A 27500-nucleotide genomic window follows, 5' to 3' on the forward strand; every position below is an offset into this window, starting at 1 on the left:
TGTGGTACCTTCACTCTCTTCGCTCGAAATTCTGGAAGATAGCACGATCGACGACGAGGCGTCGTATACGGGTCTCGGGTAGCAGCCCCAGCGCAAAAACCGGTTCAAAATGGTGCGCGCGGCGCTCCGTGTTTCCCTTGCTTCCTTCCAGTAGGTACTCGGTGTCTGTTCCTTCTCGGAGGTTTATTTGATTCCTTCTTCAGTGCAAAACGCACAGACAGAGAGAAGACGAGAGAGAATGGTGATCGTGATCGAGCGCACTCGCTTAACCTAAATCCCCTGGTGGACTCTCATCTGACCAAGCGAGTCAACGAGTCAACGGACCAACGAGCCAACTTACCAACTGTCCTAAAACCATCTGCAGCCCCCGGTCGAACCGACGATCCCGTTACTGAAAGTGTGTTCCTCTGATCTCGCTCAGGAACTTGCTCACGGCAATGACAAAAAACAACGGCCAGAACTTCACTCAATAAGGGCAATAATGATGGGATCTTGTCGATCCTCGAGCACGAGCTATACAAGCAGCGATTCACGATCACTCTTTAGAACACTGACTTAAGTCGAAAGACAAACTTTGCACCTCCGGGTCACCTACACTTCGCACTTCACAGCGACGTCGCGACGGTGTTCTAGCTGCACGAGACCGAACCGTGGATATCTCGCGCACGCTGCGTAAAGGTCGTTGACAACTCGAAGACGATCGCGGGACCGACGGCACACCACCACCAACTCCAACCGATCGCGCACGGCAGTCGATCGCGCAGCGACACGGTCGTAGGCTGTTGCTTCCTGCACGGCGGCTCACACAAAACTCCCGGGCGCCTGGCAGTGGGGTGACCACCTCGCATCTCCACCGCTTCGTTCCACGAGGGAGGATGGGTGGGGGCGGTCGTGTGCGCCTGTGTTTGTTGGTTTCGAGTGCGTAAGAATGAGGAAGCATAACGCGCACACATACAGACACACCAGAGTGGTAGCATAATTAATGGAATGGGCTGGTTGGGTACGTGTCGAGAGTCGACCGCGTTACCTCGCTTGTGCGACCGCGAACTGTGGTTTTCAAACCACTCGACGAGGCATGATTTCAAGCAGTAAAACGGCGCCTACACGTGGTCACTTTTGCTCAGAGCGTGAGATTTTTTTTACATTTTTAGCGTAAATTTCAAACCCAACCTCTCATTTTGGGATAAAAAGACGTAGTTATGAATAAAGTTAATCTAGTTTAATAGAAATCTCCAGTTTTCCTGTATAGATACGATATTTGCAGCGTATCCTTTCGACAGCCGGCGACTTATGGGTTTAATTCCCCAAGGGAGTCCTTTAGTAAAAACCTAAACTGGCAGCTAAGTCAGGTCAGAACTGCACAAGTCCTTTGGGACTACATTTGAGGATTGCAGCCACTCGCGCTTCTTTCCACACATTCTACAGTTTCTGATTAGATTAAAAATGTTATCTGGTAATGGGCAATAATACATTTTTCATTCTTGCATCGGCCAGCAAATTCATCCTTGAAACTTGATCAGCAAGAGTTCAAACAGCTTCCAACCATGCGTGTTTTTGGCTATAAATATTGTTCAGGTGTCTTATTCAGGTGTTTGCTGACATGATACGACCTTAATCCTTCTCGTAATAAAATTCGACGACCTGAGATGTGGGTTCGTCTCCGGTTTTTTTTTTTGCCAAATCACGCAAAGAGATCGGAGCATTGTTGTAGACTCCTTTGATCGTTGTTTGTTGGAGAGCTCTTCTCCTGACCACATGGAGCTCTCAACGTTCTGCACATAGAATATTTACCCCTTCTTTTTTCGTTCGATCTTTTTTTTAACGTACGCCAGAAACCTGTACGTACGAATCGACAAAATACAAATACTGTTGCAGGTGAATAAAACAGTAAATATTTGCTACTTAATTTTCTTTTTTAAAAATTCACGATCATATTGGTTCCTACTGAAGGCAACGAGTTTTCCAAGACTCTTTCAATTTAATCAGCCTCGTCGCGATGAGACAGCAGTAGATAATTAACGTGCTCGCAGTACTGCGTGTCCCCCTAGGTGCTACCGTTGGCAGCGATTTGAACGATGCCCAAATTGGGTATATCATATGCTCATTCACGGAACAGGCAGCATGATAAGAAACTGTGTACCATTCGATGTATCAGTGCACTTGCTGATACGTGCGAAACAAAGCCCGTTTCGGCTGAATCATGTACACGTGATGCGCGTTCGCCAATCAGATGCCGCACATGCTTTCAAAATGGAATTTTATCAAGCCAACCTACTTTTTTCCTAATCCAATTAGATCCTAAACTGCGTCTCTTCCTCGATAGATAATGGCTTTGTTCTTTGGCGAAAGGCACAAATCTGGCCGCAGTTTATCTAAATTTATCGCGCGTGCCAATCGCTGGATGAAACCATTTCGACTATCAAGGGCCTATAAGTCCGCTATAAGCTGCTGGGCATCAACACGCAGCCACAACACACGCTCTGCAAGCGCGACACAATCAAGCCGTCGCGCAAATGCTGATGTTCTAACACCCTTCCCTTCCAGAACAAACAGTCGCGGAGCGTGGGGCGCGTCGCCAAAAAACGCCTTGTCACGGTGTACATCCCATCCAATCTGCAATACTTCTTCCTCTTTCCAGTTGCCCACCGCGAAACCCCCCCCGCATCAATAGCTATCTAATCAGGTGGAAGCAACAAAAACACCAACACCAGGGTGATATTTCGAGCGGTATAAAAAGCCTCGCACAATCGCGTACCGGTTTCAGTGTTCGGTGAACCGGCGACACGTGTTCCAGAAGAGTTTCCTTTCAGTAGTTTTCACGCAAAAAAAAAAGTCAATCCCTTAGTACTCGACGATGGAGATCGATCTGGTGTACCTGGTGTCCCTGATAGGGATCCTGGGGGGCTTGTATTACTATCTTACCCGCAACAACAAATACTTTCACGACAAACCGATCCCTTCGCTAGCGGTTGAACCATTGTTCGGTAGCTCGCGGAGTCTGTTCCTTAAGAAAACGTCCTTCAGCGGGTTTATCGTGGACATTTACAACAAGTTCCCGTCGGTGAAGTAAGTGCGGGATTTGGCGACAGCGAGGAGATTTGCGGCAGCCACCTAATCGAGCGTATTTCTTTCCTTCACTCCAGGGTGCTGGGAATGTTCGATTTGACTACGCCCGTCTTCTTCGTGCGCGACCCGGAGCTTATTAAGCGCATCGGCGTGAAGGACTTTGATTACTTCGTCAACCACCGGCAGGCATTCGGGGCGTCCGATGATCCTAATTCGGGAGCTCTGTTCGGCAAGACGCTGATCGGGTTGCAGGATCAAAAGTGGCGCGATATGCGCGCTACCCTTAGCCCGGCCTTCACAGGGAGCAAGATGCGGCAGATGTTTGAGCTGATCGTCGAGTGTAGCGTGAATATGGTGAAGCACTACGAAGGTGAAGTTCGCACCAAGGGAGGCCCGCAGGAGCACGAGATGAAGGATGTTTTTACGCGCTTTGCCAACGATGTGATTGCCACGTGTGCGTTCGGCATTAAGGTGGATTCGCTGCGCAATACCGATAATGATTTCTACACCAACGGGAAAAAGATGATGGCGTTCAATCGACCGATCGTGCTGCTGAAGTTGTTCGGACTGCGGCTTGTTCCCAAGCTGATGGATCGGCTCGGGCTGGATCTGTTTGATCGTGAGCAGAACCGCTACTTCACCGAGATCATCCGTGATACGGTGCGTACGCGGGATGCGCACGGAATCGTGCGTCCGGACATGGTGCATCTGCTGATGCAGGCCCGCAAGGGTGCCCTCAAGTACCAGGAGCAGGAAAAGGAAGGTGAAACGGCAACCGGATTTGCGACGGTCGTGGAATCGGAAATCGGGCGTATGGTGGCCAACGGTGAGAAGGTGACGCCCATGACGGAGATGGAGATGATTGCACAGTGTCTGATCTTTTTCCTCGCCGGTTTCGATACCGTTTCGACCTGTTTGACCTTCCTCTCGTATGAGCTCACCGTCAATCAGGACGTACAGCGGAAACTGTACGAGGAGATCGTCGAAACGAAGAACTCCCTCAACGGTGGCCCACTCACGTACGATGCCGTCAATAAGATGCGCTACATGGACATGGTGGTGTCGGAGTCGTTGCGTATGTGGTCACCGGCACCATCCACCGATCGGGAGTGTGTAAAGGATTACGTGGTCGATGATGGTGCGGGAACGCGGTACACAATCGATAAGGGTACGACCGTGTTCATACCGATCGCCGGTCTACACATGGACCCACAGTACTACCCCAATCCGACCAAGTTCGATCCGGAGCGGTTCAGCGAGGAGAACAAACACAAAATCAATCCTTCCACCTATCTACCGTTTGGGATTGGGCCGCGGAACTGCATCGGTTCGCGGTTCGCGCTGATGGAGGTTAAGGCCATCATCTACTACATGCTGTTGGCGTTCTCGTTCGAGCGAACGGCCAACACGCAGGTACCGTTGCGGTTGGCGAAAGGATTCGCCGGGATGCGCAGTGAGAAGGGTGTGTTTGTCGAGTTCCGGCCGCGAAAGTGATTATCCTCCCTGCCCTGATATTGATATAATCGATCGCCTCTAGCCTCTAGCCCAGTGAATGATGCTAGATACTTTTGAGTCGCCAAGCGATCGTTTTTTACCGTAGTTTTAGCTTACATTATAAGTCAAGTCCGTGTACCGTGTATTGTTGTGTCTTTGTTGTGTTAGTTAGATTAACAAACGTTTATTGTGATTATTGCCACGTGAGATGGATGAAGGAACCAATAATAAACGAAATAAATATTACAATTGCTCGCACCCTTAACAAACGATGCCCCTGCCCAATGGAATTCATCACAACCAGGTTCGGTTTAGTTACATACAATCCGGTGAGAGATCCGTCAGTTACCGTCGTGGTTAATTCATTTACTTAGCCTAGCCTACCTTCCTCCTTTCCTCCTTCTCCCCGTAGTACGAACCGCTGCACAACCGGACCTTTTCTTGCAGGAAAAGGCGCGACAACGGTGAACACGAATCGTTTAACGATTCAGCTGCGACAGGTACTCTTCCGCCTGTTCGCGAAGTGCATCAACTTCCTGCATAAGTTTGGCCTGTAAAAGGACGAGGATGAAAGGTGCTGTAGTGCTCAGATTGTGCCAGTCAAGAGTCTGCGTACCTTCGCACTCAGTATCAACTGATTAGCTGCCCGGTAGTTCATGTGTTCGACCGATTCGACCAGCTCCTTCGACTTGGCACGGGCTATCGAAGCCAGCGTTGTGAATCCAGCCCGGTACAGCTGCTTTGCACGTCCCTGCAAAGACAAAAAATCGAGGATTGTTACCATGCATCACGAATGAGACACCATGAACGCGGTGGCGCTGACTCACCAGCTTCACCGAAGGAAGCTCCATTAATGGCATCAGCTCGAGCTTACAACAGTGCGTTAACCGCTCGATGATCCCGGTTAGTAGATGCTTAAAGGCCCACAGTTCCGGTACCTCTTCGCACATTCGCAACAAACTGTAGGCCGTCCCAGCCGTACCATTCATCAGGGTCTGCAGCGAGCCAGCGTTGACGTGATATCGCTGGGCGACCTCCTGTACGCTCGTCTGACGCCACAGCTCGTGCACGATCAGCACCCGGACGAAGCGAAGCATCTTGTGCATCTGCTCATCCGGAATCGCGCGCCTCGTGAGGATCTTCGTCATCAGTACATTTCCTATGCCGTACCGTTCGGCAATACGTTGCTGCTCGCTCGTCATTTGATTGATCTGCAAAACAGAAGTGAACGAGTGTTATCGAAGGAAAGAGAAAGAAAGCTGCGGCGCTTACCAGTGCGATCAGTTCGTCTACTTTCAGGTGCACCTCGCGGCCATCCTCGAGCAGGATCAGATAGAAAAGGTCGTACTCATCGAGCACACAGAGCCGCTTGCCGAGTGTCTGCATCTCGTCATAGTATCGGACCGCTTTCTCCATATCGAACCCACCGCGGATGGCCGCCTTGCCGAGGCGGTTTACCTCCAGCTGACTGTTTCGCTCGATCGTTTTGATCAGTTTGCCGGGCTGTGACGGATCCTTGTGGACGCGAATGAACGACGCCGCCCGTGGTGTCTCTCCGTGGGAATCGCCAAATGTCAGTTCCGGTGCCGGTTCTTCCGCCTCGGCCATACTGATCGTCACAATCATGTTGGGAGGATTACGGAGGCAGCTATCTTGTCGAGCTTTGATGGCATTGCCTTGGTACAACTGTACGATCACTTCATCGGTGATCGTGTGCAGGTCAAGCTGACGGCGTTCCGCTTGTTGGCTCAGCAGTGTGCTACTGGCCAGTGTTTGCAGTGCATCCCGGGTCCCACAGATCCCGAGACCGATCGCACTGAGGAGCAACGATTTAAACTGTACACGATCGTCCACCATGAGCGATGATTCCGCGAGATCCATCGGTGAGCAGAGCATTTCGCAAACCTGCGGAATGTCACGCTGTGCGCAAACGAGAATCGAGTCACCCTTCTCGCCGAATCCGGCCCGTCCCGCTCGGCCCACCATCTGTTTGTAGCGACTAAGCGTTAGGAAGCTGGTGCCGATGTACGGTGATCGAATGATGACACGCTGAGCGGGCAGGTTCACGCCCGCGGCCAGTGTCGACGTGCAGACGATCAGTGACAGAACTCCGGCCCGAAAAGCATCCTCGATGGTACGCCGTTCATCCTGCGTCAAACCAGCGTGATGGTAAGCGACTCCAACGCGAAACGACTGAGGCAAAACCGGTGCCACCGAACCATCTTCGGCTAATGATTTGATCAGCTTTGCCTTCTCCTCTGCCCGATGCTCCGCCAGAGCCGGTGGCAGATGTTTTGCCAGCATCGCAGACAGGTTCTCGCACATTCGTTTCGTCGGACAAAACACCAGACAGGAACCGGTCGGGATGACCTGCAGGATCAGGCCCACGATACCGTCTGGATCGATGCGGCGCAGTTCGTCCGAGTAATCCTCGAACCGGAGGGATCGCTTCTCGCCGAAAACTTGCTCGCTTCGTGAACCGTGGCCCTGCTGACCACGTACCTCGTACAGTGCCTCGCCACATTTCACATACTCTTGCAGCTCCACCGGTCGAAAGTCCCGGCAGTACACGTCGGCCAGCATGAAACGGGCGACCTCGTTAAGGTTCCCGATCGTTGCACTCATCCCGACGATCTGAATGCCCGCACGCAGTGCCTGCACCTTGGTGATCAGCATCTCGAGACAGGCACCGCGCCGTGGTTCACCGATCATGTGCAGCTCATCGATCACGATCATACCGATCTCGTTGGCGCGTGATTCCTCGACCAGCGAGTCCATCAGCATCATCGCCTTCTCGATCGTACACACGAAGATCGTGTTTTTCTTGCGTCGCTTCCGAGGAGGACACTGACCCTTGCCACCACTGTACTCCTCCAGCAGGAACTGCAGCTCGATCGAGAAGGGACTAAGTGCGATCATCTTCTCCTGTGCCAGCGAAACGTAGGGCACGATGAAGATAACGTTGTGCAACCGGCACAGCACCTCGCGGAGCATTAGTATCTCCGCTACCAGCGTCTTGCCACCGCTCGTCGGTAGGGCGTAGATCAGATTACGGCGTTCTTGGATCGCCGGAAGCTCGAGACACTCACGTTGCCAATCGTACAGCTCCCCGATACCGCGGAAATCCTTTAGAATGCGGCGCACCGACGACGGCAACCCATAGAACGGACCCTTCTCGAGGAAGAACGATGAGACGCGAGGTTTAACGGTGTTCTGTTGGATCTCTTCATCCCAATCGATGGCCGCCAGTGTGTTGGACAGCTTTGATGGTAGCGCTGGCGGTTGTGGCCGTTCCTCTACCGCTGCCATCTCTATCGTCTCTGCTTCCATCTGATCGAGATTCGTCATATCGTGCAGCGTTCGCTCGCAATCGGCAAAGATCCGTTCGACCGCATTTATCTGCAGCTTCCGTTGCTCATCGGAGAGATTGTGTGGTATGGGCGGTTCATCCTCGGTTGACACACGCCGTGCCATCCGCTCTCGATCGTCTCCATTGGTTTGGGAGGACCGGATGAGTTCCGCTTTGTTTTCACCTTCTTCCAGCACCGATTGATCGAGCCGCATGTACTGGGAGCAGATGGCAGGATTCGTAAACACCTCAAACACCTCATCGCCCAGGGCAGCTAACTGGCTGGCTATATGCGTTGCGTTAATCCGGGTGGTGCCCAGCTTGCGCAGCTTATCCCGTATGATGTCATCGGTGTTGAGCGTCTCATTGTTACGGACTACTTCCTGACCGCACGGTAACAGATCCTCATCGTCGTCATCTTCCTCGCAGCTCGCTGTACTACGACGTAACCTCGACAACGACTCAGCACGTGCAGGATCGTTCTCAGCGTTGCTCTCATCACTGGCTGCCGGTGCTGGTGGTGCATCGCCTGCTGCCTCTGCTTCCATGCTCATCTGCAGGACGTAAATCTTGCGCCCACCGTTACTCGATCTCCGCCGTTTAGGCGTACTGGCCAGTATCTTCGGTTCAGCTAAAGCGAAAGAGATACATTAGAACAGGATCGTGGACAGAGCCAACGCGATTTACCTCCTGCCGGTAGCGATCGTTTAAACTTGGCCTTCGAAGGCTCATTTCTCGGGGAAGCTGGTTTCCGGGCGATGGCCTGCTGTTCGATGTTCTCCAGGTCGACGGCATTGAGTAGCGTGTTGTCGAGCTCCATGAGTTGCGCCACTTTCGAATCATCCTTGCGCTTCACGGTGCGCACCGCAACCGGCGCCCGGAACACGGAGGGACTCGTTGGTGGCAGTTGTGGGCGGTGATCCAGTGGGAGCAATCCTTTGCGCGGTTTCGTTGGCAACTGTGCAGGAACCCGGAAGCCGCGCGACATGATGGTGGTCGGATTGAGCGGTTAATTACACGAAAAAAGGCTACTAACTCCACGGCATTCTTCGATGCGCAAGTTTAAAACTTATGTTGTTGTTGTTGCTTGCTTTTTTTTTGCCAGTGCAGCATAATTATGGCTATGGATCTATTTATGGCTAGTGGAAGGTTGCGCGCTCCAGCACCCTTTCAACGACGATTTTCCGCTGTTTTTCACAAGTTTTCCGAATGGTACTGCGGGGTACTGTGTTTCTTCCTGTGTTTTTTTGCTGACACAGGAAGGAAAACGGTGAAAAAACGATGAAAATCTGAGCCTGCCGCTCCTGAGCTGTAGCCCGGAATGTGCTATAAAATTCAAATATCCCGCCTTCTGAACGACTGATCAGGCGATTTCGTTCGATCAGGTATTTGTGCGGCCTGGCTTCACGCAAGTTGCTGCGTCTAGAGAAATCAACGGGCAAATCATCATTTTATGTAGATTTCCAATACAAGAAACGTAGAATAAAGGAAAGAAGACCAAGGATACGACTGAGCAATGGATGGTCATCCTCATCGATATTGCGTACTCCACCCCTCGATAACCCCGATAAAACGAAACGCACAAAACCACCAAAAGAATTCCTTTTTCAAACATTTTATTGTTCACTGTTTTCACTTACGAGCAAACGAAAGAAGTAATAATAAAAAAAAATATGCTGACATGAAACCGACACGAGGAGAAGCCTGGTCTCCTCCTTTTTCTTCCTCTTCTGTTGTTGGGTGCCGCTGGGTCGTGTATAGTCAACCGCAGCCGCAATCTGCGCCTCATGGCAAAGAAGGACACACACCTCGGTGTTCGCTGGCCCCGGACGGAACCTTTCCGGTGCCTCCTCTTGTTTTCCCTTGTGTCTTTTCCTTTCCTATCTAGTAGATCCCTTCCTCGGCTGCGCGCGTACGCGTGAGCGAAACCATGGCTTCCTAAGCTATAGGCTAATAAAGTGCATTAAACGGTAAACTTAACATTAAACTCTCTGAGGAGCGCACCAAACAAGTTCAACTTTCCTGTGTCCTGTGTGCGCGCGCGCACAGGCAGACACACACGTACACGAAACTACTAAAAAAACTGTCCGTTACATGTAGTATTCTATTAGATAAAGAAATCGGTTCAAACTTCACGTACATAAATGCTAATGACGAACGGTGCTCGCGCGCATCGCTAGCATTCTCATGTTAGATGCTGTAACCATCAACCAGCGCCAGTAGTGTGTGGTTTTAGTAGGAATTTCACGTTTATTCAAGTCCTGCAAATGCGCAGCAACTGATGTGAGCTACTAAGAATTGTTCCCTAACTAGCGGAAAAGGACTTTAAATAGACAGCTCATCTTGCCTTGTAAGGGGTCTTTGCCTTGTTTTACACTTTTCTCGAGGAACTTCACTCCTTCTGCTGTTCCTCTAGCGCTAACACACGCGCTTCTCAATCAACTCTATTCCTCCTCTACCAGGGGCAAGCGCGTGTGTTGCCGACAATTTTGGTATTAATATGCAACGTCGTGCGAGCCGTTGTTACTGATGCTGCTGCTGCTGCTCTAGTGTTTTTTTAGTCGCGGTTCTCTCCAATCGTATAAATAGGTTATAAATTCTCTTAATTAAGACTAGATTAACAAAAAGATGGGGTAGCTGGACAAAAATGAACTGTAACGAGAAGAGCGGGAAGCAAACAAACAAGTTCAACGGGATTCATCAACGAGCAAAAGAGCGAAAACGTTCGTTTCCGCTTTCGCTGAGCAATAAAAAAAACTGAATAAGAAAACATCCCAAAAACTGGCGCATGCCATCCTCCTCTTAAGTAGCTTCTCTTCCCCTCCCCGCACCTTCCTCCCATTTGCTTGCTAGCTTCAATTCAATCCGTCCAAATAATTTGTTCACGCTTCTACTGCTCCTACTCTACTTTCTCCCTTAAGCGCTAGATCCTTTCTCTAAGGATGACTCCTTGCTTTTGTTGCTGATGCATCCTAGATAACTGTATGTACAGACTGTGCGCTTCTATGCAAGTCCTGCAATAGCTCTTCCTGTCCTACTCTTTTTTGCACGCGCACGTTTGCGCGTATATAGTCTTAACTCGCTTCCATCAAGTAATGAGATCGCTCGGCCCTAAACTATTGTTCGATCGCGCCCGATCGAACGGAACCAAATACCCTAAAACTTGGAACTAAATGTACAATTATTCGGTTATTTCTCCTGGTGTTAATAAAAATGCGTCAAGCTAAAGAGCTGGTGGCGGTGATGGTGACGGTTTGCGTGTGGACCGAGATAGGCGGACCTGAAAATGCTTTTCAAACAAATGCCCTGTTCTGCTGTGCCCTGCTGTTTATCTCCTAGCTAGACATTCACTCTTGGATTATCGCTGAAGTTTACGAATAAATGCAAATCATATGAAGTAGTTTGTATGTCCCTGCCACACCGCCCCTCTGTTTGTAAGTATTGATCGGTACGCTAACTAAACTGGATAGTTTGTGTGTGTCTCTGATGTAATGGCATCGCTCGAGCGTATTTTGTAGTTTTGGCAGCATCCCTACCCAGGCCCCAGGTGGCCCTCAATCCCTACCCTTTCCCTCGCCCCCCCTCTAGCCTTTCGCAAATGCACCATCATCGATTAATTGTCTAAACGACTGTCCTCTTTACAAGTGCTAGCAATAATGTATTCATCGTTCTGTACAATTGTGTACTGAAATCCATTCCTTATTCTTAAATTAATCTCTTCACATTCACACATTCACACATACACACTCATTTCACACATACATTTCGCTGTTAATCACTCGCTCTCTCTATCTCAATCGCACGACCGTTTTCTATCAATTCCTATGTTTCATACCCTCCCTTCCCACTTCTTACATCTGGTTTTACATCTTTGGCAAAGAAAAAAAAAACAGTTACATTCTAAAACTTAACGCGTTCTAATTCCCATCTGCTGCGTGTCTCATCTCTCCAGTGAAGTGGCCCTTGTTATGCAGCAAATACTTCGGCGCCCCATTAGTAGCAGCAGTAGTATGTGTGTTTGTGACTTGTTTTATGATTTCGTTGGACGCATTTGCGTTTTCTAGTCTTCGTTCTTCGTTGTATAGCTTTCGTTGCATTCAGAGCTTTTGTTTGTATATATCTCGGTGGCGCGCCCGTTAGTAGCATCATTTTGCCGCGATCCTCACACTCGCACTGGGACCCTTCATTTATCGCTCTATGATTACGACGACGCTGGTCGTATGATCGGGGGTTTTCTTATCGTTTCGCGGTCGTTTAGTGCACGGACGTATGGGCGCTTGGTTTACTTTTTTCGTCGCAAAGAATCGATGGGAATATAATGAATAGAAAGCAGGTGAGTATGAAAAAGAAAATCTAGGTCACGGTGCGATTAAGGTGCCCGTAGAACGCGATTATAACAGGCGCTTTTCTCTGGTCTGCTACCGGCTCTTCTCCTTGGCTTTTACTCTGGCAATGCTACTGCGGTTACTCGTGGTTGTATCGGCATGAACAACAGTTGCCCATAAGACCTATTTCTTACCCATCTCCATACCCTCTCTCTCCCTCTCAAAAGCGTATCTGGTTTCCATTTGTTGTTTTTTTGCATTTCATTGATTTATATTAGTTTTTTTCAACTTCCAATTTTCTCTTTTTCATGTGTTTTGTCGCATTTTCTTAACAAATTACTAAACCTATGCTTTAGCTTGTACCATTCCTTCCTCATTCTTTTCTCTTCTTTTTACAGGAAAAAACTTCTAGTTTTCTTTTGCTTATTGTTTGTTTGAATTCAACCAAGTGCATCAACCAAAAAATCAACCAAGTGAATTGATGGCGGGATGAAGTAGAGAAAGTAATAAACGTAGAAACAGGAATGGTGGGTAGTTAACAGTATGAATAATGAAGAGCAAAATGAAGGTGCGCATAGTGTATAAAAAATGAAAAAAGAGAAAAAAAAAACAGATAACTCAACAATCGTACTAGAATAAGCTTGTTGCTTTTTTGTTTTGTTTCATGAAAAAGTGAAGAATAGAGAACAAGAGCAAGAAAAATCGAATGCTTGTGTTGCGCCACGCCGCCAATCAGCCAGCAAAGCTCACGCTGATCGATGACGTACACACCACAGGCCACACTCCACTACTTATCGCTGAGATAGCGGCTAATATTTACAGTTCGCGACAAGAGCCGTGGTGCCACCTTCCCTTGTTCCTTCCACCAATCTCTCTCTATCCCCCTCCTACGTCGTATCGCTTCTCGCGTTTGCATGGTTCGTCGTCACAGATATCTGCCACACACCAACACAACCCCACCAGACATCATTCACCTTCGTTCTACACCTCATCGCTATCAAAGCCAAACGGAAGGCAATGAAAGAAGTAGAAAAAAGTGCCAACATCTTATCAGCTGCTCTTCCTTCTGGGTACTACTACTGTCCGTCGTGGTGGTGATGGTGTCACGATCGCAACATACTCCCTCTCTCTCTCTCTCTTTCGCTCACTCTCCCTTATCTTGCTCGAGATGCCTTTAAATGCCCTATAACCGCGCACAGCGCAGCGTGTGTCTAAGGTGATGGAGTTGTTGCGCGTCCCCCCTTACCCTGTCGATGCAATGTGTTTACTTTCTCCCTCTCTGGCTATCGCCACATCATGCGCCACCCAACTTCCGCGCGCACGATGTGTAACTCTTTAACAAAACTATCTTTTTACATTGTCGCACACTGCGCGCGCCTCCACCTCTCATGGATGGCGAGAGCCTCGTTATCGCGCAAACATCGGGGAGGTGGCGGTGGTGGTAGTGGCGGCGGCTCTCTCGCACGCCGATCGTGAGGCAGTAAAACGGCAAAGAAGAATGGGGGTCTGTCGGGCGCCTCCATATATACTTTGTGTACCCTCCCCAGAAGGGTGTCACGGATTCGGTGGGCAGGAATACTTTAACATTTCCATAGGTGCGTTAGGTAACACCTTTGAAGAAGCTAAATATATCCTAACTCACCTACCACCGCCGACCCTACCGGAAGTGATGGGAAAAGGAGTTTGAATATTTACAAAAGGGATATAAACCGTGGCTAAGGGCTGAGGTTTGCTGCGTTATCGCTAAAGACATCTCGAGGGAGTATGTGCGGCGAGGGCGCCGCGTGCTTGGAGTGCATGTAGGTTAGACGACGATGGACGGCGATCGGCACTTCCAGGTAACGGGTGGTGGTGGTGATAGTACCATGCGATAGAGAGACGGTATGTCTCTTCTAACGAAATTGGGTCGATACCGTGTTTTGTTGTTGCCGATGCTGTTGCTGCGGCTCAATCGAAGCAAACGAAGCAGAAATTCTCGGGAAGGTTGATCGATCGATGTGGCGAGGATGGCAGGATGCGGTGCGCGCGCTCGTGTGGCCTGATGGCGAACGAGTGCGCGGCGACTTAGAAGTAGATGTACTGCACATCGGTCGGTGTTTCCGGTTGCTGTTGTTGGGGCGGACCGCCACCATTGCTGGAGGCGGTCGCTGAGGACAGCTTCTGGGGGGCCTGCTGGTACTGCTCCTTGCAACTGCTGCCAGCCGCCACCGCCAGCTGCTGCTGGTGCTGTTGGGCGGCTTGCTGTTGCTGTTGCTGCTGCTGCTGGCACTGCTTGTCGGCGATCTCGCGGGCCACAATCTCTTCGATGATTTTCACCACGAAATCAATCTTGTTCAGATCGTGCATCGTCAGCCGGCACAGGTCGTAGCCGACGGCGAGCTTGGTCGACACGTTGAGTCCTCGCGTTGCCGACGCGATGCAGGCCACCGCTAGCAGCGACGGTTCCAGTTGCATAAAGATGGTTTCTGTGCCGATGGAGAGAGAGAGAGAAAAGAGCGGAAAAGAAGAACCATTAGTGAGGAGAACACGATAGGTGGAGTGAGTGTTTTTCAGGTAATATTAACGTCCTGCTTGCTTGCTTTCTTAGGACCTCGTTTCAGGTAAACGGGCTCCTTCGCTGTGTCCCAATCTTTTCTCATCCGTGCAATTTCGTCGGTCGCAGCAACGCATCCAAAATCCTTCTGACCAACGGAGGAGACGGAGAGACAGAGAGAGCATTCATCATTATTTCGAGTTGTGATGGTTGCTGGTGGTGGTCCCTCTGTTTCCTCTCGAGGCGAACCTCAAGGCTCATGTTACGGTCGATCGGACGCTTGTGCAGAATCCAACGCTGCAGCAGCAGCCAGCAGCGCGATCGCACATATTTCATCCTTCCCGAACCATCCCGAAGACAGCCGGCGCGCCGCAGAGTACACTCTTCTCGCTACTAGACGCCTCTCGGGACCTTCTCCTTCCTTTGCACGATCTCTTCTTCTCTTCAGCATTTTTTCAAGATCAAATCAAAACACAACCTCAGCAAACAACGCATTGTGCGCGCCCGAGGACCGAAGAACCGGATGTGCTTAAAAAAGAGGAGAGCCATGGACGCACACAGTCACACTGTCGTGTTGTTAGATGCTGCACACAGGATACGCACGATCCTCGATGCACCAGTGGCTTCTTTTTCTTCCCCTGACCCTTACCAGAGAGGGCTCATCTTCTTATCGTACTGCAACGAACTCGGGGCACTGACGACGATGTGATAATACCTCAACAAACGTTTTGTTGCCCCTCATATCTCACCCGCTTTTCTAGTTGCTTCCCTTTTCAACGGGCAATTAAAGGGTAAATAAATAACCGATCGAATCCGCAGCCATAAGCCACAGCAACAGCGGCAGTCGCATCCGCATTGCGCACAGGCCACGGCCACCACCCTTTTCGCTGCTGCTGACCTTCGTCGTTCCTAGGCTCGCGCACACACCCCATCATCATTCCCCGTCGATTGTTTGCTTTTCGGTATATGGTTTTTTGATAATAATTGCGTGCAGTTTCGGTTGCAGGCCCGGAAGAACTAAAACGCAGGCAGACACAGAGAGGCACACTCTATAAACTAATAAACCCCCCAAAACAACCAGCCAACCGCTGGCTGTCTTTTCTTTTGTGCCGCAATTAAGAAACCCAAATAATACAACAAGGCTAGGTCGTGAGCTAGGGTTCGGTAAAGGGCGAAGAACAAACGTGAAGCCCCGCGATCGTCCAATAAATATTTGGAAGTAAGGAAAGAGCACATCAGTAATGGCAACAGCAAAAAGGGCATGGACAGAGAGCATAAACCAGTAAATCGAACTCGTTCGCATGGGTGAGCGGGTCTGCAGGGTGTTCGTCGCGTTGTTTGAAGATGAACCGTAGCAGCAGCAGCAGCAACAGAATCGATTGCAATCGATGCAACACGAACGAACAGGAAGAGGGCAGGCAGCCTCTGGTTGGCATCATATTTTATGATCTTCGCAAAACTTCGAATCCAGTTACATGTGGCGCAGCAGAAAGCTTCCTCTTTATGAGTCGGAGAGAAGCTATAATAAAACCCGGGAAAACCGAAACGCTACAGCCTCTGCAGCCACCAGAGCAGCAGTGTTCTACGCAGCAAATGTGGCACACATTTATGCCAATGATCCTTGGAGCGATTGTTTATGAAAACATCGAACGAAACGAAAAACGTGGTCGTCCGTCGCCGCCGGCCTTGTCGTCATGCTGGGCGCGCGCGCGCGCACAGACTGAGAATATGGTCAATTCCGACGAAAATTGCGATCGATTTCGAAACGTCGTCGTCGTCAGCTTGTACGTGCTATCTTATCCTGTTGTATCGCGCGCCGGCCGCGATAATATACGCGCGGCCACACCACGAATGCAGCACGAAGGCATTTAAATGATATCCGGTTATCGGGGCCACCACCATCGTCATCGATCTTTCGCTTTCCTTCTGTCGTTTTAAAAGGAACGCGCCGAATGACGCAAAATATTAAAAGTCACTCTCCAAGTGAGCCACTGGAGGAGCCTCTATTAAAGCAAGGTGTGTGTGGTAATGAGCGGAGACACGCGTGCCAACGCGCATAAACTGGCTAGACGATCGATGCGCGCGCGTGCTGTTGATGACCAGCAAACGAGAGAGAAAGATCAGCACCAGTCACAGACCAGCATCAACAACGGCGATCGCGATCGCTTTCGCGGCAGCTGCATCCTCCTCCAAGAGCCTTCTCGCGGGTTGGGGGCCAGGTGCATGGTTTTTGCGCAAAACCGCATTTAAATGTCCTTTTCCTGCGGGCTAGCTCCATCGACCAGAGACCAGCAGCAGCATGGCGTGATGATGATGATGGCCGGGTGGCTGGCTGGCTGGCTGCTGGTGCTGCTGCTGGTACTCTTTGTTTACAAACAACTTCGCATCCTTTTCCTTGCATGGCGAAGATGGAAAACAAGGACGAGACGCACGACTCCACAAATGGATGCCGGCGACGAACGACTGTGCATGCACCTTGCGCCTTCACCGAAGAGATCCGAAACGCGATCAAGGATTTCACCATTCCGACGCATTCGGATCGTCGATTTCCTTCGCCCCGTTGTGTTTTTTTTTGTTCTGTTTTGTTTTGTTTTTAGCCTTATGGTAAGCGGTGGCCACGGACTCCTCTCTTCACGCACTCACTCGCATACACAGCACCTGTCGTCGTCCTCTTCGTCGTCGTCGTCGTCGTCGTCCCGTATCGTGGATCACTGGACTGTGTGTGTTTCCCTTGTCGGGTTCTTCTTCTGTTCGAATTATGTTTTCCAACTTTGTGTTTTGGCATTTTGGGGCCGCGGCGTTCGTCCGCACGTTGCATCCTACAACTGCGTCCATCGTCTCCTTCATATCCTAAACGCGGAGCGCTGAAGGTGCCGGTGCCGGCTGCAGCGATCATCTCTGTCGCTGCTACCACCTGCCACCTTAATTCTCTCTCTCGTTTCCGAAGTACCCGAAAACCACCTGCTTTGGAGTTTTTAACAGCACACACCAGGCGATGAAGGGGTGCGCCTCTCCTCTCGCCGGATGTTTCACCGGCCCCGGACAGGCGAACGGGACCCCGCGAGTTATTATCTTACTCTGGAAATGGCTTTAGGCGTTCTCTTTAAAAAGCACCTCGATCGCCTCGAGGGAGCGCAAAAGTTGGCCAATTTTGTCAATCAATTATTGGCACCGCTTGCTTCTTCGGTCAACCACCAGCAACAAGACAGACAGATAAGCCTCGCGCATCGCAGTTGATGTGTTGTTGTCCGGCGCCTGCAGAGAGGATCTTTCCTTCCGCTGGGTGTCGCGTCTCCCCTTTTTTTAAAACTAGAAAGCCTGCAGAGCGCACCACCACTAATTACTGACCTAGCGGCCTAGCACGTCTTGTGCGCTCGGTTACACATTACGCGCGTCTTCTCTTCTAGCGCGAGCGAGGGTCATGGTTCAAGGGAGCGGACGACATGGATCCCCTCCCTGACACTCTCTTGCTTTTTCTTCTTCAAACACAAAAAATAGCGACAGATAAATGCAGCGCAAATGGGTGTCATTTGCTACGATCGCGCTCTGCCGATCAAGAAGAAAAAGGGTCTCTGCTGCTGCCGTTGCTTCTGAATGTCACATTCGCTCCGCCGGTAGAACCGGAAGAACCGTCCAGCCCAACAGGGAAAAAAATGCCCGGAAAGCCGTGTACCGAGAGCGGAAGTGCATCGAGGTGGTTCAGATGGAAGGGGGGGGAATACAGAGAGCAGGAAAAAAACCTGGGATGGAAAGAAGGGTCCTAGGAGACGGAACGGTTATCTTGCACGATTGATCAAAACGATGATGATGATCGTGGCACGCCAGATGGCATAACTACACACCCCAGCGTTTTGAAGACACAATCCTTGGCTCAAAAGGACAAAGAGAAGACACACCAAAGGAGGAGGAGGAGGAGGACGCTCTAGGGTCCCCTTCGGTTTTTTTCCAGTTCGATAAGCTCGAGAAAGTGTAACAGTCCTCTTCTTGCGTGGTTGTCGCGTCCTTTGGCCATTGCATCATTTGTGGCACACCTTTGGCTCCTCTTCCACCTTCTTCTCGGTAGGGCTAGAGAGCAGCAGCAGCAGCAGCAGCGGTCGTCTTTCTTAGTCCTTTTGTCACCCTTGGTACAGAGAGCCTGGCCTGGTGTGTAACGTCTTCACCACCTGGCGTACGGTGTGGTGTGCAGGGGAGTTACACGTTGACGAATGTGTAATCAACGATCAAACAGTCGTAATCGGCCAACTGCACTCGGGCTCTAAGCGCGCTGGATCCACACAAAGAAGGGACGACGATCCTTCGGAACCGGGCAGAAGGTAGTGGAGGAGGAGGAGGAGAGAGAGAGGATTGTCGTTTAATTTACGAATTTTCCTTAGAAGAAGCGTCCCCCTGCTTATCGCACCCGTCGGCTCGGGGTTCGTCCTTTTTCCCCCTTGGCTTGCGTTGGTCTCTCTCTCTCTGCTGTGTGCAAATCGACTCGATCGCCCGTGAGCTGTTATTATTCATTTCCTTCCTGCAGAGCGATTGAAGGTGGTGCTTCAATCTCAAACATCTGCCGCCCCGGTTGCTGCAGGGGCGAAAACGTTAATACAGGACTGCACTCCTCGGCGAATCCTTGCAGTTCTCGAAGTTGCTGCGCCCGGGGGTTAAGTGTTGTATAAACTGGACACCCCGCAGCAGTAGCAGAAGGAAGACCTACCGCAGGACGCATAGATACTGCGCTACGCTCCTTCCAACCACAATGCGCATCGACGTTGCAGATATCCAAGAATAAAAGAAACAAATCCAGGAGATGACGGAGAATCCAACAAACAACCAGCCAGCCAGTCAGCATCCGCAGCGCAGCAGTTTCGTTGGAAGGCCCCCGAAGGTCCGAAAAAAGGTAGTTACGGCAGCAGCAGAAGAAGATTCGAGCGAGCAAAATTTGGGATTCCGTTTCGAATCGCATTCGGTGGTGTGCTGGGATTCGTTTGTCCGTATTTTTCCACTATGCGTCTCTCTCCTCTTCTGTTCCTTGATGCTGCTTGTTGTGCTTCTTTGAAAACAGCACAGAAAACTCTGCACCGAAAGGACCTCACGCGAAAGTGTCGTAACCGAACGAAGGAACGCACAGAGCAGCGCAAAGGGACTCTCTTTCTCTTTCTTCTGCACAAGAAGGAGGAGGACCTCGCTGCTCCTGGCAACGGTTTTTCCTTCTTCAGAATTCAAAATTTGCTCCGTGTGCGTGTTATGCCGTGTTCCTGAAGGAGGTCCCTTCTTCATCTTTGCAGAGCAAAGCCAACTCTTCGGATTTGCTTCGAGAGCGGGTTTTCCCGTTTTTTTTTCTTTGCCCTTTTCTTAGGTTCTTCTAACGTATCCGAGGCCACTCTGAATGCCGATACATCGGAGCATTGCGGCGTTTTTGGGGAGAGGTTTGCAGAAATGAAGGATACTCCGTCCGTCTGGGTCCTCTCTCTGTCTGTCGGCCTTGTCGGCGCCGGAGCATTAGGATTCGGATTTCGCACGCCGCACAGCGCAGCACCACACAGGCAAGTGATTTGCATGGCACCGAAGACACGACCGGCCTATGATGAAAGGTGCGATCGGTTCAAGAGAGATAGAGAGAGAGAGAACGTTGAGGCGATCTCTCTTTAGGCTTCGGTGTAGCTAGCCAGCCATGCCAGTCTGCCATAAATCTCTAGTTTAACCCCTTTTTTTTTGCAGCCCAAAGCATTTGCCTTCTTTCCATCTCGAGACCCTACGCAACAACCCAGCCCAGCTCTCCGTGGCTCCGTCTGTGCGCGACGATCGCAAGCACGCACGCGCGAGCGCTCACACTTCCTTGAAGGCTAACGTCTTTAACGGCGGTACCGCCGCACGGCAACAAACATGAAACTAATAAATGATTAGGAAGAGCGGATCGAGACCTCGAGACCGCGCTGCGCTGCTGATCGAAAACCCCTTTCGGTGTCGGCCTTTAAAAAGGCGCAGACGCAGACGACGACGGCGAAGAACCTTTAATAAGCCCCACCGCTGCCACCGTCAGTCATACGCAAGCCGCAGGTATAGGGAACGAAAAGACAGACTCTTTGCATAGCTGAATAGAGGGGTTGTGTGTCTCTGCTGCCCCGAGAAGAATGCCGAGCGCGTGATGTGTATGTTTGGGTGATATAAATCTTCCAACAATCAGCAGCCCCTGATGGCGCCAACCTATACCAATCCGCTTCGATCACGCGCGCTCGCATCGTCTCGGAGGATGATGGAGATGGAGAAAGAGAGATTGGCAATCACGGGGCGAAAAATTATAATATTTGTAAATATTGGCCCCTCGAGCGGATTCGCCACATGGGCCACACAGCTTCTCATCATCCTGAACGGAGTAACCGGGCGCGCGCGCGCGCGATTGGCGATCGCTCTTGAGAAGGGTTACACGACGGATTTTACCAGGGCAAAAGCATCCGCCGCTAATCCGCAGGGTTCGATTAGCGGAACGAATGACAGTTTACGATGTGCACAAATATCTGGAGAAGAGAGGAGAGGAGTCTGGTCCTAGTGTCTAGAGGACCCTCGCGCAAACCTTTTCGCAAGTCGGCCATATTAACTGAGGGCGTGCATTCTCATTAGCATAACTGAAATGGGATTTTTGGTGGCCCAAAGGATAAGATTTTTGGGATCGTTGCCGAGGATCTTCATGGGAACTAACTGTGGCTGGACTCGATCATTCACGATCTTTCTCTCTCTCTTTCGTTGTCTTTGTTTGGACCAGAGGCTTCATATCGAATACAACTTGATCCTTTTTCTCCTGAAAAAAGGCCGCCACGGACAAGAGAGTGCGTAAAGCTCGGGAGATCCTTCCAGGAAAAGGGAACAGTGAATGAATGCGTAACAGGAAATGGAAACTTTAACTCCAAACTGACCGATCGAAGGACAACGATCACCACTTCTTCGGTTACGGTCTATTCTAGGCAAGAGATGGCCGGTCTTTCTCTTCTTAAAAAAAAAAGCGAATAATGGACTCCTTCCCATGATATGTGCGCGCCGTTCTGTGTTGTCTGCCCGGTGTCTTTGGGCCTTGGAAATGCCAAGTGCGGCCACCCCCTGGTTTCGCCATAAGAGGGCGCGCGCTGCTCTGGTGTCATGCCTGTTGTCTCGGGTCTAGGACGCGCTCGGTCTTGTTGTTGGTACTTTAATTATTTATGTGCATACATCAAACCGAAAATGAAAAACCTGGTTCTGGGTTGCTGGTGGTGGTGGTCAGCTAGCCTGCTTTTTGCTAATTCCCCTCCCGGCCGCGTGTGCTTCAAGGGATACAACGTGTCTGCACGTGCTCCCCCCATCGTCGTCATGGCTGCCAGGCAGGGCGCGTTTTGCGTCACAGGCACACGCTTCTCAAGGCAACAGAGCGCTCCAAGACGCCACCACCAAAGCGCGCCAATTCGCTCACGATCACCGATCGACCATGCGCCACCACCCGCAGCAGCATATTATGGTGTGTTATGCTCTGTGCGAGCGCGCATAAAACTAGAAACAAATGGAGTGTGTAATTGTAATTGCTTGACAGAAGGAGAGCTGTAGGAGGAGGAGAAGGTACGTACGAAGTGACCTTCTTCGGATTGCTGGCTGGCTGACCGGTTGCCGCGCTAGTGGACTGGTCAAGTCTGGTGTCCCCCCTCTTTGCCCCCCCCCCCCCCTACACACCCGCCCAGAAACATGCTTTTTGACGAATGACAACCAAGACGACGACAACCGCCCGAGCGATCGCCGAAAGGTGCAAACGTCTGGAACGCTATGCCATGCCATGGCCATGTCTGGCCTGCGCTGATGTCCCCCTCCCGTGCCTGGCGTCGTGATGATGGTGCGTACTCGATTGTGTGCCCTATTGTGTGCCAACACCGATGACATTCGATCCGTGGGGAGGAACGTGATTTTTTAAAACGGAAATAATTAAACCAGGACGAGCGGACGGTTGCCTTCTTTCGGTGCCTTTCAATACTACGCCCAAAACAGGCGCAAGCTGCACGCGGACCAACTGTGATTCCAGGTCCGCTCTGATTACACCAATCCTCCCCTTTCTTTCTTTTCCTTGGCGGTCGTATTCGTTGCAAAGGAACTCGCGTCCTCAAACTGCAACTGCCAGGAACAGAAGGATGCTGCTGCGGCTGCTGCGGCTGCTGCTCTCTGGCGTTACCTTTCTTCTTAGCCTCAGACTCAGATGCAGGCCAGGTGTGAGGAGTTTTATAAACACTTTTTTTACTGCGATTTAAACCGCAGCAAAAAACGCGAACCAACTCAGACCCCGCGTTCAGTCGTTTTTTAATCTAATTTATTCGTTATTGAGGAGGCCACGTTAACGGGCGACGGAGAGCGAGAGATTTAAACGGATCGCCCCATTCGAAAGTTCTCAGTTTCAGTCCGTTGCTTATTAAACTCTCCTCATTCTTAGCCACGTCACGTCACGCGCGCCCTCTGTCTGCTGCTCGTGAACAAGGATAAAAGAAGGGATCCTTAGTCCCTCTTCTTGTGAGCCAGAAGAGGTGGAGGATGAAAAAAAAAAACACTAGAGAAAGTTAGGTTTTTTTGTTGCATCTCCCTTTGAAGAGTCTGCGCCTTGTGCAGCAACTCAATGCCAATCGAAATGCGATTTGAAATAACGGCCACAACTACGCGCTCGAGCGAGGCGCCCTATTGATTTGGCTTTGGATTATCATTAACATTGCACCAAGGACCAAGGTGCAGTAGCTCCTTTCTCCCTCCGTAGGAAGCACGCAAAGGAAAGAAATTCTTTCCATTTTATTGTCTGTCTTGGGACACGCGCTTTGGGCATGGTGGGGGAATGAAGTCAGAAGGAGCGATTTGCGCAAAAAAAAAAACAGCAAAACCGGGGAAAATAATTTATCGCACACACTGCAACAGCCAGCCAGCCAGCCAGCCAGCCAAGGGTAACGGCGTGTGACTGGAAGGCGATCCTCGCGAAGAACTCTTGAGAAAAAAGTCGAGAAGAGCCAAAAGCCCAAAATCTGGTACTGGAAATTGATTGAGTGTCCCTTTCCCCCTGGCTTTCTTTCTAGCGGCTTCGCGTTCATAACTTTTCCCGAAATTAATTCTCTCCATCCACAACCAACCAATTGCCTGTGGTGGTGGTGGTGTCCCTTCTTTACGTATTTGTTGCAAGGATTTCTACTACCGTTCGATCGGAAAGAAATCGCAGGAACACACCCTAGACTCAATATTGCATCATCTTCTTCCTCTTAGCCCCCGGTGGGAGCCAGCACACATCATGATATATCGTGTACTTTCCACGGTAAAGAAGCGAAAGTGCGAGATTTATGAATTGTCACGACGTCGAACTAGTGAGCGAGAAAGAGAGTGGAAAGCAACAGGATCAACCCCTGTGTCCTCATCGTTCAACGGGACAACACGGTTCTATCCGGTTCTGGGTCCCGTCCTGGAAAAACGGGTAAGTGGTTGGACATTTTATTACCCAAAACAAGATTCGGGACAGCACGGGTTTTCACGCTGGCATCCTGGGAGAATACCAGGGGAGTAATTAATTTATTGATCGTGCGGTATCCCACCAACAACCCCGGCAGGCAAGGGATCGCAACAAGGAGACTGAAGAAGGGTTGGAGGGAAAGGGGTAAAACCATTTCTCCAGATCATTCGGCGCAACCACGGATCCCTTCTTCTTCTACGGAGCAATACACATTCTGTTGTAACGGTTTTCGACCGATTACACCTTTAGGTGATGTTGTTGTTGCGGGATGTCGGAACCCCGTCCGAATTTGAAAGGACACAACACTGATGAGGGGACAGAAGACGCATAAGGCGACAGTTTACGGGACACACAACGGTGGCCCACGGAATAAAGGGAGAACAAGTTTTTCGTCTTCCGCAAACAAGACACCGGGACAACGATATAACGTCAACCGGATCGACGCACGGGAAGGAATGGGTTGTGACATTTATGTGCCGAAGCAGATTCCGATACTAATCGTAATGTCCTCGCGCCAATCATCATCAGCCGCTTCACCCCCTCCTACCCATCATCATCATCATCGGAGGCATATTATCCACCGTGAGATATGGTAATGGTGAGAGCCACCACAGAGCCAGTTGACTCTGGTACCAGTCTGCTCTCTCCTGCTGCTGCTGCAACAATGTTGCAGAAATATGCAACCTTCTCCTCTCCTCTCCCTGGGTCAGGCATCGACGACAGTGTAATTGATGAACTAATTCGGACTCCCATTATCGAGCAGTATCGAACCACTGCGCTGCCTGCCTTCAATTCCTCCACCTTTGGCTGATGGCTATCGAATGCTCCAACGCAGAAGGTCGTGGACGATCTCTCCTCCTCCATGGTCACAACTCATCGGGGGCTACATATCATATGTGATATGTGCATCGACTTGCTTTGCTGCAGCGCGCTCTTTTGTCTGGGAACTCCGGGTCCTATACTCACCCCGGTGCTCTGCTGCTCGTTGCAGGTCGTCGGACTTTTCTGGAACCTGAATGGTTGTCCCTTGTTTGGAGAAGAAGCGGGGACGGGACAAAAAGACTTCAGGATAAATTAACGAAAAACTTGCAAAGTGAGCAAGCCAAGGAGTCGGTAACCGGTCTCGGGCCGGGTTATATGTCCCAGATTTCTCACAAAGGGGCACATACCCAAGGACCGTCCGTCGACGTACACAACCATTGTGGATGAATTGCGAAAATTGCTAAATTTAGTCAACCGGAAAACCGGTTAGAAAGAAACGGCGGCCCCTCCGGACTAGATAGAAGGAGCGCGTAGTTGTGTCTTCGTCTTGAGATCCTGGCCCTAGTTCACGTTAAGAACAGCCTGATATCAGACAGACACAAGGGTTGGCAGCTGGTGAATCTCGTCGCGCGCGCGCGCGCCCCAGCAGGAAATGGACGTAAACGATCGTCTCCTTGTGTTGGTCGAAGTCAACGAATAGTTTAGTTACAGGGACTTCTTCTTGCGTGTTCCTTACAACAAAAAAAATCACGTCGTCTTTAGGCAGATGGTTCTTTGGCAGAGAACCAACAAGCACCACCCGGTCCCCCCTGTGGAGAGACCACCTATATGGATCCCACGAGCCCTCTCTTGGCCATTTCCTGATACCTTTGCTAGCGCGAGCAAACATACAAATAGACGCGCACGACGAGGGAGGGCGGGGGGGGGGCATCGATAAGATCTCACCTTGCGAAGGTGGCCACCAATGGCGACGAGAGGGGGGTTCGTTGACTCTTTTCTTGTGGCGACGGTGGGGAAAGCAAATACACAACAACAGGACCAACAAGCAAGCACCATATTTCCTCCTTCAAACTCCCATCCATTCCCTCTCGGTACTCCTTTTAACGTTTCTGGGAACGTTTCTGGGCGCCAGTTCTGTCCGTCTGTCGGCGAATGGAATTCAACTCTCCAACCCCACCCGGGATGGGGGACCGTCGCGTCATCTCACGTAAAAGGAAATCCTGGCACTTCCCAAACGTGGAAAATGACCCTCGCGGACCTCCTCGCGCCGTTGTCCGTTTATGGTGGTGGCATGCATGCATGCTGGACTGCGCTTTTGAGGGAACTGTCAGCCCTTCTACAAGTGCGCTTCCGGACTCTCTCGCCGGACTTCGAGGGGGTCCCATACGACTTTCGACGGATCGTGGCCGCTTGCACCACCACCCTCCACATCCTGTGTCCGTTGACACCTTCAGTGGGCACCGGAAATTAACATAAATTTGAGCGATCGAGGTGTCGCGATAGGCGAACCCAAACACCAACGACCCGGGTCAATTAAGGACACTGGTCCGGCGTTCAGGTTGCGTGGCTTTCTCTCCTTCCTTCGGCGGGGAGGGTCATAACACCTGCACCTGGGGGGCGCACGCGTGCGTTCAACAAGTCCACCGTTGATCAACAGTATTCGAACGTTGTAACCGTTGTACACGAAAGGACCCGCAGCAGCAGCAGCAACCTGACCCACCAGCCCGCGTGTATTCCCGGGGGCAAGGATTCCGATACATTCGAAGCGAGGAAATGCCGTCATCCTTGGACGCTTGAACGCAGCAGATGTTTGATATCAGAGAGTGTATGGTGGAGGTCCATTAACTCGACCGAACGAACGAGCGAACGAACGCGAGGGGTTCGACGACGACAATACGCATCGGAATGAGCGTTGAAGCGAGCACAAAAAGGATATTCTCGAAGCTCACTGGCACTCACTAGTAGAGTAGCACCACCGGCAGCATTAAAAAGGTAGCAGATGTTTTATGCCCTCCACCGCCAGCAGTGTGTGCCCTTCGCTCCCGTTTTCTTGTCTCCTTTTCCTGCCTCGGCTCTAATGGCGGGCAAGGAGCGCACTGTTCCGTCGTTGCACAATAAAGCAACCGACTCCTCTTTTCCCTAGCGCACCACCGCCCTCGTTTTGTCCCTCTTAAGGTGGACACCTCCTGCGTGCAAATCGACTTCGTTTTTGCAAATTGCGCTCGGTTTTGCTTCATCAAGACCTCCTTCTCCTCGTCTGCGCTCCCCCCGTAAAGGTTTAACCCGTTTTTTTCTTTGTTCTCTCGTCGGGAGTTTCTCCCCACAGAAAGAGGTCCTTGTCGCGACGGTGGTAGATCGTGTACTTCTCCTCTCCCGAGGTCTCTAAACCATACAGGCGATTTAATTCCCTCTCGTGCGTCTAGTTCTGCGTGCGAATCCTCGAAACCTCGGACGGGGTGGTGTGCGCGACAATCCACCAAAAACAAGTACCAACCAGCCCAA

General features: G+C 50.8%; 4 protein-coding genes across 4 annotated transcripts in view; 1 reads left to right on the plus strand and 3 right to left on the minus strand.

Moving 5' to 3' along the window:
• Positions 1 to 786, minus strand: part of LOC126575488 (sodium-dependent transporter bedraggled) — a 26806-nt gene extending 26020 nt beyond the window's left edge. Inside the window, exon 1 of the mRNA XM_050236205.1 lies at positions 341 to 786. The gene's annotated coding sequence lies outside the window, so the exon portion shown is untranslated. The remainder of the gene's footprint in view (positions 1 to 340) is intronic.
• A 1989-nt stretch (positions 787 to 2775) lies between these two features.
• On the plus strand, positions 2776 to 4992 carry LOC126575493 (probable cytochrome P450 9f2). Its single transcript, XM_050236209.1, has 2 exons — positions 2776 to 3066; positions 3144 to 4992. Exons 1-2 carry the CDS (start codon positions 2855 to 2857, stop codon positions 4558 to 4560), a joined length of 1629 nt encoding a protein of 542 aa, XP_050092166.1. The 5' UTR covers positions 2776 to 2854; the 3' UTR covers positions 4561 to 4992.
• Positions 4993 to 5012: 20 nt separating this feature from the next.
• LOC126575489 (helicase POLQ-like) lies at positions 5013 to 8971 on the minus strand. The gene is made up of 5 exons (XM_050236206.1): positions 8597 to 8971; positions 5833 to 8540; positions 5388 to 5771; positions 5177 to 5311; positions 5013 to 5111 (listed from the first exon to the last, which is right to left on the minus strand). Exons 1-5 carry the CDS (start codon positions 8895 to 8897, stop codon positions 5040 to 5042), a joined length of 3600 nt encoding a protein of 1199 aa, XP_050092163.1. The 5' UTR covers positions 8898 to 8971; the 3' UTR covers positions 5013 to 5039.
• Positions 8972 to 12862: 3891 nt separating this feature from the next.
• Positions 12863 to 27500, minus strand: part of LOC126576402 (G1/S-specific cyclin-D2) — a 33238-nt gene continuing 18600 nt past the window's right edge. Inside the window, exon 5 of the mRNA XM_050237662.1 lies at positions 12863 to 14699. Coding sequence (XP_050093619.1) covers positions 14299 to 14699 — 401 coding nt within the window. The 3' untranslated portion in view covers positions 12863 to 14298. The remainder of the gene's footprint in view (positions 14700 to 27500) is intronic.

Source organism: Anopheles aquasalis, chromosome 3, assembly GCF_943734665.1.
Source record: "Anopheles aquasalis chromosome 3, idAnoAquaMG_Q_19, whole genome shotgun sequence".
NCBI classification, from domain to species: Eukaryota; Metazoa; Arthropoda; class Insecta; order Diptera; family Culicidae; genus Anopheles; species Anopheles aquasalis.